The sequence below is a fragment of the Hyperoodon ampullatus genome, assembly GCF_949752795.1.
Source record: "Hyperoodon ampullatus genome assembly, chromosome: 6".
Lineage (NCBI taxonomy): Eukaryota > Metazoa > Chordata > Mammalia > Artiodactyla > Ziphiidae > Hyperoodon > Hyperoodon ampullatus.
The window spans coordinates 113,037,482-113,051,025 of record NC_136919.1 but is presented as its reverse complement, the minus strand read 5'-3'; the positions used below and the strand labels follow the sequence as shown (position 1 = coordinate 113,051,025).

The 13,544-nt window shown below is 38.4% G+C and overlaps 1 protein-coding gene across 2 annotated transcripts in view; it reads right to left on the bottom strand.

The window, feature by feature from the left end:
• Positions 1–240: 240 nt before the first annotated feature.
• The window catches only part of PIWIL2 (piwi like RNA-mediated gene silencing 2), a gene marked incomplete at both ends in the record, with an annotated part of 67,473 nt that continues 54,169 nt past the window's right edge, over positions 241–13,544 (bottom strand). The window contains 3 exons of one of the 2 annotated variants that reach the window (XM_079706920.1): positions 241–397; positions 1,186–1,293; positions 1,743–1,996. In XM_079706920.1, the coding sequence (XP_079563046.1) occupies positions 241–397; positions 1,186–1,293; positions 1,743–1,996 (519 nt within the window). The remainder of the gene's footprint in view (positions 398–1,185; positions 1,294–1,742; positions 1,997–13,544) is intronic. The other variant, XM_079706919.1, reaches the window with a different exon arrangement.

Sequence of the window (13,544 nt, the reverse complement as noted above, 5' to 3'; positions counted from 1 at the left end):
CCATGTGCTCTACAAAGGCAACGAGACAATTTCTAGCTGATCCTTAGGGTGGAACCTGCTTCTTGGTGATATCAGGTTTAAAAGAGAAAAGAAAAAAAAGATATCTTATTCTACTGGGTCGGTGAAAGGGAAAACACCAACACAACACCCCTTTCAGTCACTGTTAATCCTGCACAGCTGAGTTCACAGCTGAGTTCAGAAGTCTGATTGCTCTGACCAGCCCATGTCCTGATTGTTCTGTCACAGGAAGAACAGGTTCTCACACAGCTGGATGGCTGGTTCATGATGCAAGATTTGTCCTGACAGGAAAGCTAGCTTGTGGGCATACTTGCAAGGAGCTGGAACTCTAATGGTACCAGGCCAATTCCAGTACATGTGGCACAGTTTGAAAGTCAACCTGTAGGCCAAGAAGAAAACATGATCCTTTTCACTTTCCATCTTCAATTTGGAGCACATTATGTACTTCTGGGTGTGTGATTCAGCATACTTACCAGCAAACTGGGGGACTGAGGAATACATGATGCAACTTTTGGGAATCATTATTTTTAAGTGGAATTGTATCTATTTCCACTATTTGTAAGTCAAGAGGGCATGGGGAAATTCCCACTTTAGGTGCTCCTCTTTTTATATCAAAACAAGGAAAACAGCAAGGAGAACATGTTTTTGTTTTTGTTTTTTGCCTCAAGAAAAAGCTGCAGAAAGGTAAGTACCCCAGCAAAGTATTTATATAATCTGAGCGCAAGAGCAATCCATCTCAAACCTGGCTGTGTGTCATAATTATTAGAAGCAGTTTTTAAAAATGCGAATGCCTCAGAATGCTTGGAGTTCGTGAGGCCTGGGTGTATTTTTTGAAAGGTCTCCAAGTAATTTTAGTGTACAACAAGGATTATCAGTCGCACCTCAAAAAGATACCATTATCATGAAAGACAAGAAGAAACTCAAGGGGTAAATATTCCTGGCAGTGGGCAGTATTTGTCTTTTCTGATTATATAAGAGAAAATGAGTATTAGGAAATCCAACTTCAAAAGATAAATTCAAAATGCTTCCAAAGAGAATCAGAAACTTATTAAGCCAAAAACCAGTGATCCAGTTTGTTTAATTCAGTGGTTTTAAAATTCCAGGTCTTAGCCTTAGCTCACTGGCCAGAATTACTTACAAGGGAGGAGTAGTTACTGGTCAGCTCACCTTTGCATATGATCAGGGCTCAGGTGTGCAGTGTTGAGAACACAAACATAATGGGTAGGAACGCCACAACCCTGTCGTACATGATGGGCAAGAAGGTAGAAGTCCACCCTAGAAAGGAAAAAGTACAAAGTAATGGTATAGTTGGATTTGGCCAGAGCTGGAAAAGATCTTGGAGATCATTCTAGCTCCTTCACCTAAGGCTCAGAGAGGTCAAATGACTGGATCAAGGACATACAAGGACCAAACTAGGCTGAGAATTCAGGTCTCCTGACTCAACAGGCTATTTAAGAATGGTGGTAGAAATGACATCTATGTGCAGAAGGTTAAGCATGCATAGTCTTAGGAAAAGACTGTATGTTCAATATTATATACTTAAGAGGTAAACGCTTCATTGTTGGTTTGTGTGTTTTAAAATAGTTTTTAAAATTTTACTTTTTAACAGTAAAATCTCTGATTCCATTCCACTTCTCTCTAGGCAACCTCCCCATTCCAATACCCAGGGAACAGATAACTTCTCCAACCTATTCTTGTTGAACTACTGTGTCTCGCCCACTTACCACTCACAGCTTGTTATTGTATGATCTACCACGGTCCCGGGGGAGGGAGTCACAAAGTGCTCGGTAGCAGACAGGTACATATTGGTGCTGATTTTCTTCTGAACTACAAATACCACCATCTTGGGATGATAATTCTCAAAAGCTTCAAAACACTTCTGTAGCTGAGGAATCTCATAGCTGGCAACTGTCTTTAGTTGGCCATCAGACACTCCATCACGGTACACCACAATCTTCTCTGGGAGACAGTGGTTCACCTGAAACAACACCCTGCTGAGGTGAACTGTGTAGCCCTGGGGCTAATGACCACAGGCAGAAAAAGGTTCACTCAGAGGACAACCTGGAGACACGGCAGTAGGTCCCTTTCACAGCTGGGCCCAAAGCCATCATGTTGGAAGGGCAGGGAGAAGCAGCTTCTAGTCATTTCTAGACTTCCTCGGGGTAGTAAAACAGGTCTGGTACACCAAAGGTGTTATAAAATATGAAACCAAATAAGCAAGCTCTGAGTCACATATACGGCTTATACTGAAACGGTGTGAAAAAAAGTTAAAAGGAAGGAAAATTATGGGCTGAATCAATCTTCCTACTACTTGGATTTAACGCTAATTACTGTCTAGGCAAAAAACAAGGTGAACTGCTGCAGACATTCTAACATATAACTGCACATCCCACAGATCCACCAGCCTCATGTTTCTGTGTATCAGCAACATCCAAAGTTGCTAACAAATGAAAGGGGATCCTTTACTAAATATTACTCTACCATCAGGTATAGTGTGAAGCATTCCTTTTATTTTTTTTTTAACATTCTTAATATAACTAAGTAAATAGAAGTCCTGGTAAATTGTCCATGGATCCAAATCAAATTAAATGCTGGCTTGAATCAGTTTTGAAAATAATTTTTCCCCATTTAGAGAATATAATTATGTTCTAGTTGTATGTGACTTCAATAATTTTAAAAAATAAGCTGTTTCCTTTTAAACTAGAAGTTTTCTTTAAAGTGCTTTAGTTTAGGGACTTCCCTGGCGGTCCAGTGGTTAGGACTCCATGCTTCCACTGCAGGGGGCATGGGTTCGATCCCTGGTTGGTGAACTAAGATCCCACATGCCACGTGGCATGGCTAAAGAAATACATAAATAAATAAAGTGCTTTGGTTTAATTCAGTTAGTGACAGTTTGATTCTGATTTTGGTTCATCCTAGGTTTTTGTTCACAATTCCCCTCAAAACCCTAACTTATCATTGAATTAGATAGGCTTATACTACATATTCTTTATAGGTTACTCTACATGAAAATTTAAGTTTCATTTCAAAGAACCCTTTTTAATAATAAATAATCACCTAGCATCTTTTTGGAGTTTAAAATTCAAATATTTTATAAATGTCCCTTTTTTTCTGAGACCCCGCAAGTACTGTATTTACAAATATGTGATTCATCTTCACATTCCAAGATTGGAATTATTGCCCCAGTTGTACTTTTTTGTTTTTATGTTGTTTTTGGCTGTCTAGCATCTATTCCACCTCTTTTTGGTAAGAGCATTTTAAGTGTCCTCCTGCCTCCAACAGGGTACATTGGAATTCGGGCGATTATTAATCAAGGTACCTTCCCCTAATCCAGGGCTTCTTAACCTCAACACTACTGACATGTAAGGCCAGTGAATTCTTTTTATTGGGGCTGACACTAGAGGATGTTTAGCAGCATTCCTGGCCTCTACCCACTAGATGCCAGTAGCAATCTCTCTCAGTTATAACCAAAAATGTCTCTAAGCTGCCCATTGGGGGAACAAAACTGCCCCAGAGGAACACTCCTCCCTCACTCTGACTCTTCAACAGAGAATAAGAAACATTTGGAGTTTTTCCCTTTGTGGTGGTGCTTCTTCAGGTCCCTGCTTCTGGAACCCTATCCATTTCCCAGCTTGACGCTCAACCTTCTCACGAATCCTCTAAGACTCTCCATGATGTTACCAATTAATCCCCATTTTGCTAAAGTTAGCACATTTCTGTGACTTCCCAAAGACCCCTAACTGATACGTTGTGTAAAAGGGTGGGTAACAAAGGCACTTAGATCTGGAAGAAAACCTGACTTCACAGATGAGGAAACGGAGAAGAATTACACTGGGGCTGGGGTCAGGAGACCTGGGACTGAGTCTGAATGTCTGCTCCTCAGCTATGCTCTTGAAGACTCAGTTTCCTCACTTGAAAAATGGATGTAAATGACCACCTTACTTTTCTTCTTCTCAGGGTTAAGAGGGATAAAGTGTGTGTATATATGTATATAATTTTTTTAAGCTACACACAAAGTTGAGAACAAACTAGATCAAGGAAATACAGATATTCTAAAGCACAGGGAAGGGATCTAACAAGATCAATGGAGTGAAAAATAGAATCAAATTCGTCTCAAGTATTCACTGATATTACCTCTTTCTTTAAAACCTGCTAACCAACTACTGAGTGTGAGACATTATACTTGGCCCTATGTAAGATTCCAGTAGAAGTGAAAGGCATGATTCCTGTTATTAAGGAGCTTTCAAATCTAATAGTAACAGTCAACAATGGTAACTTCTCTAGGTCATCTAGTCCATTCTCCTCATTTCATAAATGATAAGACTATGACCTAGGGGGGTCAAAATATGAGACAAATCACAATACTGAAACATAAACGTTAAATATACATTATTGAGTCACTTCAGTACTACGGTAAATACATGAAACAACAAGTTAATGAAAGCAGGACTGTGCTTGTGGCTTACTATCCCTAGCACTGAATACAATGGTGAATATCAAGCAGAAAATAAATATTTGCTGGAAGTCTGAGATGTTCTTTTATGTGTGATTCCATTCATTCATTGAACAAACACTTAATGACCACTAGATATGAGCCACTGTGCTAGCCTCAGAAAATTTAAAAATTATCTTGGGGGCTTCCCTGGTGGCACAGTGGTTAAGAATCTGCCTGCTAATGCAGGGGACGCGGGTTCGAGCCCTGGTCCGGGAAGATCCCACATGCCACAGAGCAACTAAGCCTGTGCGCCACAACTACTGAGCCTGTGCTCTAGAGCCCGTGAGCGATGACTACTGAGCCCATGTGCTACAACTACTGAAGCCCACGCGCCTAGAGCCCGTGCTCCGCAACAAGAGAAGCCACCGCAACGAGAAGCCCGTGCACACCACAAAGAAGAGTAGCCCCCGCTCACCACAACTAGAGAAAGCCTGCGCGCAGCAATGAAAACCCAATGCAGCCAAAAAAAAAAAAAATTATCTTGATACCTTCCAAATATTAGTGGAACTCAAATTAACACTGGGGAGACAGACACAAAGTACTCTCAATACATTACAAATAACATAACAAAGAATATAAATAAAATGCTATGGGAACAGAGAAGTATAAGACATTTGTTCTCTAGAGGAAAAAGTGAATATTATGCCTCAGTGAAAGAACTAGCAGACAATTCAGTCAGCAAGAAGGGTAAAGGATTCCAGGTAGCACTGCAATGTACTGAATACTACAACATGGGTGAACTCTGAAGACATTATGCTAAGTGAAATAAACCAGTCACAAAAAGACAAATACAGTATGATTCCACATGTATGAGATACTCAGGGTAGTCAAAATCAGAGACAGGAAGTAGAAGGGTGGTGGCAATGGGCTAGGGGGAGGGGAGCATGGGGAATTAGTTTTATGGGGACAGAGTTTCAGTTTTACAAGATAAAAAAAAAGAGTTATGGAGATGGATGATGATGATGACTGCCCAACATTCTGAGTGTATTTAATACCACTGAAATGTTATACTTAAAAATGGTTAAGATGGTAAATTTTATGTTATGTGTATTTTACTCAATTAAAAAAACTGGGGGAAAAAAAGGAAGAAGAGGTCAGGCAAGCTACTAGAAATGGCAGGTGCAGAAAGGGCAGGCTGAAGTCTGGAAGAGTCCCCAAATAATCACTTGTTCAAGATAACTCTCCACCCTAAGATCCTCCCAACTGTGCTAAGAAAAGGGAAGTGAAGGTGGAACTGAAAAGCAGAAAGAACCTATACTCTCACACATTGTAAACTGGCTGCCTGAAACTTTTGATTCCAAAGGCAATACCGTGGCCCACTCCCTTCTGTCTCCAGGGTCGAACACTAGTCAGACCAGTCCAGCAATATGAAGTCGGAGTCGGAGCCGGAGCCAGAGCCAGAGCCAGAGCCAGAGCCAGAGCCAGAGCCAGAGCCACAGGAGAAGCAAAAGGGGTTGAATTAACTACAGCTGAGTTTAATTTTCTCAAAGCTCAGGCCAAATAACAGATGAACTCAACATTAAGTGATTACTAATCATGAGAGCTAAATCTAAGGCAAGTGTCAAGAATGTAGCTTGGTTTTGATTTTCACATGAGTGGAAGGCAACACTGGCACTCAGACTCACATGTTAGGTTTCAGTGGCCCATGAGACATCCAAGTACTAGAGGGGCCACGCAGGCAGCTGAAGATGTGGTCTAGGAGCTCAGATGAAGGGTATGGGCCAGAGAGTGATTCTCAATGTGTGCTCTGGGCTCCAATTCTTCCCCTTAGATGTTTTAGGGAGTCCACAGAGTCAAAACTAATTTCACAATACTACTACTACATTACTTGCCATTTTTACTCTAATTTGCTCATAAATATCCAGTAGAATTTTCCAGGAAGTAAATGATGTGTGACACTGCAATAAATTAAATGTAGGCTATTCACCTGCCTTTTACTAACCCAAACATTAAAGCCATTCGCCAAAATGTAAAACATCACCAAACATTTTGAAAGTAATCTTTAATTTAAAATGTTATTTATGGGACTTCCCTGATGGCACGGTGGTTAAGAATCCGCCTGCCAATGCAGAGAACATGGGTTCGAGCCCTGGTCCGGGAAGATCCCACATGCCACAGAGCAACTAAGCCCGTGGGCCACAACTACTGAGCCTGCACTCTAGAGCCCGCGAGCCACAACTACTGAGCTCATGTGCCACAACAACTGAAGCCCGTGTGCCTAGAGCCCATGTTCTGCAACAAGAGAAGCCACTGCAATGAGAAGCCCGCACACCACAATGAGAAGCCCACACACCGCAATGAAAAGCCCGCACACAGCAATGAGAAGCCCACACACCACAATGAAGAGTAGCCCCCACTCGCCGCAACTAGAGAAAGCCTGTGCGCAGCATCAAAGACCCAACGCAGCCAAAAATTAATTAATTAATTAAAATAAAAAATAAAATAAATGTTATTTGTGTTATTAACTATATTGAGCTTATTATTTTAAAGTAAATTTAAAAACATTAAAAAGTTCTCAGTTTTAACTTCTAACATGGTAATTATTGATATATACCTATACAAACAAAAAACTCAATAATATTTAAGAAGGTAAAGATTTCCTTAGACCAGAAAATTTGAGAACTGCTGGACCAGAAATATAAATCTAAATACAGATATTAAATAAAACCACAGATGAGATTAAACTTGCCAACAAGGCTTCAGGTGGTGGACCAGGATTTCTAAGAAACCCTGCCACTGAGGACAACTGGAAAAGCTGGACAAAATATAAAAACATCTACCTGAAGGCAGTATCAGAGGAAGGATGGGGGCCCAGAGAAATAAGCCAGCCTTTTGAACCTGTTTTTCCCTGGCAGCATGTGTTGATTTTGTTGATTCCACGAGGGTACGTAAGCTAGACATATGTTTGGGAGTGGTGCTTTTTTTTAAATCACAGCTTTATTGAGATATAAGTTGCTATACCATAAAAGACACTCTTTTAGGTATAAAAGTCAAAAGTTTTACATTTATCGAATTTTGCAACCATCACCGCTAATTTTAGAACATATTCATCACCCTAAAAGGTAATCTCATACCCATTAGCAGTCATTTCCCATCGCCCACCCTAACCTCAACTCCTGGAACACACTAACATACTTTCTGTTTCTTTGGATTAGCCTATTTTGGACAAACAGAATCATGTAATATGTGGTCTTTTGTGACTAAATATTTCACTGAGTATAATGTTTTCACAGTTCACCCATGTTGTATCAGTCCTTCATTCCCTTATGTTGCCAAATGATATTACATTACAGGCTATATCACATTTGTCCATTCATCGATCATATGGGTTATTTCCAGTTTGGGCTATTATGAATAATACTGCTATGAACATGCATATACAAGTTTTGTGTGGACATATGTTTTCAATTCTCTTGGTTTATACCTAGGAGTAGAATTGCTGGGTCATATGGTAACTCTATGTTTAACATAATGTTATGTTAACATTAACATGACGAAATACCAAACTGTTTTTCAAAGAAGCTCTACCATTTTACAATCCCACCAGCAATGTATAGGGTTCCAATTTCTCCACATCCTGGACAACACTCTTATTATCTTTTTTATTTTAGCCATCCTAGTGTGTATGAGGTGGTATCTCATTGTGTGTGCATGCTTTTAAATAGAGACTTTATTTTTCAGACCGGTTTTAAGTTTACAAAAAACTTGAGGCCATAGTACAGAGTTCCCATATACACCTTCCCCACCAACCATAGTTTCCCCTATTGTTACCATATTACATTAGCATGGTGCATTTGTTACAACTGATAAATACTGATACATTATTATTAACTAAAGTCCACAGTTTATATTAGCATTCACTCTCTTCTACATTCTGTAGGCTTTAAGAAATGCATGTCATTTATCTACCATTATGGTACTTTTACAGCCCTAAAAACCCCCTGTGCTCCCTATTTATACTTCGCTTCCTCACCCTCCCAAACCTCTGGCAATCACTGATCTTTTTACTGTGTCCATAGTTTTGTGTCTTTTCCAGAATGTCCTATAGTTGGAATCATATAGTATGTAGCCTTTTCAGATTGGCTTTTTCCACTTAAGTTATATGCATTTAAGATTCCTCCATATCTTCCCATGGCTTGATAGCTCATTTCTGTTTACTGCTGAGTATTTAATTGTCTGGATGTACCATAGATTATTTGTCCATTCACCCACTGAAGAACATCTTTGTTGCTTCCAGTTTGGGCAGTTATAAATAAAGCTGCTATAAAAATCTTTGTGCAGGTTTTTGTGTGGACATATGTTTTCACCTCATTTGGGTAAATACTCAGGAGTGTGATTGCTAAATCGTATAGTAAGAGTATGTTTAGTTTTGTAAGAAACTACCAAACTGCCTTCCAAAGTGGCTGTACCATTTCACATTCCCTCAGACAATGATGAGAGTTCCCATTGCTCCACATCCTCACTAGCATTTGGTGTTCTCAGTGTTTTAGATTTTGGCCATTCTAATAGATGTGCAGTGGTATCTTGTTGTTTTAATTTGCCATTCCCTAATGTTATATTGAGTACCTTTTCATATGCTTATTTGCCATCTGTATATCTTCTTTGGTGAGAAGTCTGTGCAAGTCTTTTGCCCATCTTTTAATTAGGTTGTTTTCTTACTGAGATTTTAAGAGTTCTTTGTATATTTCAGATAACAGTATTTTATCAGATATGTGTTTTGCAAATATTTTCTCCCAGTCTGTAGCTTCTTTTCATTCTCTTAGTGCCTCTCACAAAAGTTTCACAGAAGTTCTTTTTTAATTTTAATTAAGTTCTGTTTATCAGTTCTTTCTTTCATGGATAGTGCTTTGGTATCAAAGAGTCATCACCAAACCCAAAGTCACCAAGATTTTCTATGTTATCTTCTATACCTTTTACACTTTTGCATTTTAAAGATAAGTTTGAGTTAATTTTTGTGAAAGGTATATGGTCTGGGTATAGTTTTTGGTTTTGTTTGTTCTGTTTGTTTGCATGTGGATGGGCAGCTGTTTCAGCACCATTTGTTGAAAAGATTCTCCTTTTCCAGTGAAGTGGCCCATGATCTTTTTTTTTTTTTTTTTTTTGCAGTATGCGGGCCTCTCACTGCTGTGGCCTCTCCCGTTGCGGAGCACAGGCTCTGGATGCGCAGGCTCAGCGGCCATGGCTCACGGGCCCAGCCGCTCCACGGCATGTGGGATCCTCCCAGACCGGGGCATGAACCCGTGTCCCCTACATCGACAGGTGGACTCTCAACCACTGCGCCACCAGGGAAGCCCCCATGATCTTTTATCAAAGATCACTGGAATCTATTTGTATAGGTCTACCTCTGGGCTCTCAATTCTGTTACCCTGACATGTCTATTTTTCTTTTTGTCAATACCACACCATCTATATTACTGTAGCTTCACAGTAACTCTTTGAGTAACAGAAGTCCTCTGATTTGGTTCTTCTTAGGTACTGTGTTGGTTACCCTGTGTCTTTTACCTATTTAAACTTTACAATCTGTTTGTAAATATCTGCAAAGTAACTTGCTGGGATTTTGACTAGGGCTACAGTGAATCGATAGATCAAATTGGGAAGAACTGACATCTTAACAATATTGAGTCCTCCTATCAATGAACATGGGATATCTCTCCAGTTATTTAGATATTTGATATTTTTCATGAGAGTTTTATTAGAGTTTTCTTCATGTAAATCTTATATAAACTTTGTTAGACTTATATCTAATGTTTCATTTTTTGGTGCTAATACAAATGGTATTGTTTTTAATTTCAAATGCCAATTGTTCATTGCTGATATATAGAAAAGGAATTGATTTTGTGGGGTTTTTCAGCAATTTAATTCTGTATATTTATGTTGTATCCTGCAACCTTGTAATTCCAGTTTTTTTGTTGTTGATTTCTTGAGATGTATACATAGACATCATGCTACCTGCAAAGTTTTTTTTCCTCCTTTTCGACTGTATAACTTTTACTTCCTTTTGTCTTTTTGCATTAGCTAGGACTTCCAGTATGATGCTGAATAGGAGTGGTGAGAGAAGAAATAACTGTCTTGTTCTTGATCCTAGAGGAAAAGTATCTAGTTTCTCACAATTAAGTACAAGGTTAGCTGCAGGATTTTTGTAGATGTTATGTATTAAGTTTATGAAGTTCCCCCTATACTCCTAGTCTGCTGGGAGGTTTGTTGTTGTTTTTTGTTTGCTTGGGGTTTTTTTTTGTTTTTTTAATCACGAATGGGAGTTGACTTTGTCAAATGCTTTTTCTGCATCTATTGACGTGATAGGATTTTTCTTCTTTAGCCTGTTGATGTGACGGACCACACTGATTGATTTTCAAATGCTGAACCAGCCTTGCATAACTGGAATACAAACCACTTGGCTGTTGTATCCTTTTTAAGGGTTGCTGTAACAACCACAAGCTGGGTTGCTTAGAACAACAGAAATGTATTCTCTCACAGTTCTGGAGGGCAGAAGTCCAGAACTGTGGTATCAGCAGGTCTACATGCTTCCTCCAAAGGCCCTAGGAAAGAATACTTCCTTGCCTATTCTAGCTTCTGGTGGTTTCTGGCAATCCTTAGTGTTTCTTGGCTTGTAGATACATCACTCCAATCTCTGCTTCCACCTTTCCAGTGCCTTCTCCTGTGTGTCTGTGTCTCTGCTCCTTCACATGACCTTCTATGACTCTGGCCAAACTTCCCTCTTCTTATAAGAATACGTCATTGGCTTAGGGCCCACCCTAACCCAGCCTAACCTCATCTTAACCTGACTGCATCTGCAAAGACCCTATTTCCAGGTGACGTCATATTCACAGGATCGAGGTGGACATGAATTTGTAGAGGCTGTATTCAACTCAGAACAGTTATGGTGTATAATTCTTTTTATGCATTGTTAGATTTGCTTTACTAATATTCTGTTGAAGATTTTTGCATCTATAATCATGAGAAATATTGATCTGTAGCTTCCTTTATTGTAATGCCTTTATCTGGTTTTCATGTGAAGTGGTACCTCATTGTGATTTTGATTTCCACTTCCCTAATGACTAATGATATTAAGCTCTCTTCATGTGCTTCTCGTCTATTTGTATATGCTCTTTGGAGAAATGTCTGTTCAAATGTTTGCCTATTTTTATGCTGGGTTGTCTCTTTGTTTTTCAGTTGTATATTCTGGAAACTATACCTGTACTAGATATACCAGATGAATGATTCTGTCCCATTCCATGGGTTGTCTTTTCACTTTCTTGTACTTTGAAGCACAAAATATTTTAAACTTGATGAAGTCTGATTTATGTTTTTCTTGACTTGCTTTTTGCTTTCAGTATCATATCTAATAAACTGTTGTCTGTTAAATGGTCACAAAGATATAAACCTATGCCATCATCTAGAGTTTTATAGTTTTAGTTCCTACATTTAGGTCTTTGATCCATTTGGAGTTATCTTTTATATGTTGTGTGAGGCAAGGATCCAACTTCATTCTTTTGCATGTGGATACCCAGTACTCCCTGCACCATTTCCTGAAAAGACTATGCTTTCTTGCCGCTGAATGTCACCCTTGCAGAAATCAGTTTACCATAAGCACACAGGTTTACTTCTGGACTCTCAACTGATCTCTACGTCTCTTTCCATTTCAGTACCAGACTGTCTTGTTTATTCTAGCTTTGTAGTAAGTTTTGAATTCAGAAAGTATGAGTCCTTCAATTTTCTTCTTTTTCAAAATTGTTTTGCCTATTCTGGAATTTTTCACATTTCCATATGAATTTGAAAATCAATTTGTCTATTCCTGCAAAAAAAAATGTTAGACTTTTGATATGTATTTCCTTGAATCTGTAGATTAATTTAAGGAGTACTAACATTTTAACAATATTAAGTCTTGAATATGGGTTGTCTTTCCTTTTGCTTAGGTCTACTTCAATTCTTTCAGCAATGTTCTGCAGTGTTCAGTATATTTTTTGCACTTCTTTTGTTAAACATTTTCCTACATCGTTCTCTTTTATGCTGTTATAAATGGAATTATTTTAATTTCATTTCTGGATTGATCATTGCTAGTGTAAAGAAATAGTTGACTGTTGTACAGCAGTCTTGTATCCTCAACCTTGCTGAACTCTTTTACTAGCTACAATAGAGTGTGTTTATTCTTTAGGGTTTTCTATATGTAAGATAATGTCAAATAGAAACAGACGTAGTTTAAATTCTTCCTTTCCAGTCTAGATGTCTTCTGCAGTTTTCTTGTGATATTTTTGTTTAGCTTTAGTATCAAGGTAATATTGGCCTTATGGTATGAACTGGCAAGTGTTCCCTCCTTTCCTATTTTTTGGAAGAGTTTGTGAAAGAGTATTAATTCTTTAAATGTTTGGTATAACTAAAAAGTTTTGACAGTTTGTGCCTTTCTTGGAGTTTGTCCATTTCACTTAGGTTACCTAATTTCTTGGCAAACAGCCATTCATACATAGTATTTTCTTAAAATCCTTTTTTTATTTCTGTAAGGTCAGTAGTGAAGTCTTTTTCATTCCAGATTTTAGTATCTGATCTTCTCTTTTTCATGGGTGGTCTAGCTAAAGGCTTATCAATTCTGTTGATCTTTTCAAATAATCAATTTTTGGTTATTGATTTTCTCTGTTGTTTTTCAATTTTCCATTTCATTTCTCTATGCTATAATCTATATCAATTCCTTCTTTCTTGCTTTTAGTTTGCTCTTCTTTTTCTAGTTTCTTAAGGTGGGCTGTTTCTTGGAGTTTCTTGGGCTGTTTGGAGATTTTTCTTCTTTTTTATTATAGGTGTTTACAGCTATAAATTTACCTTCTAAGCACTTCTTTACATACATCCACAAGTTTTGGTATGTTTTGTCTTTATTTTCATTTATCTCAAAGCGTTTTCTAATTTCCCTTTTGATTTCTTCTTTGACCTCTTGGTTACTTGGGAGTATTGTTTAATTTCCATATAGTTGTGACTTTCCCAAATGTCCCACATATTATATTCTAATTTCATTCTATTGTGGTTTCAGAACATATTTTGGAAGATTT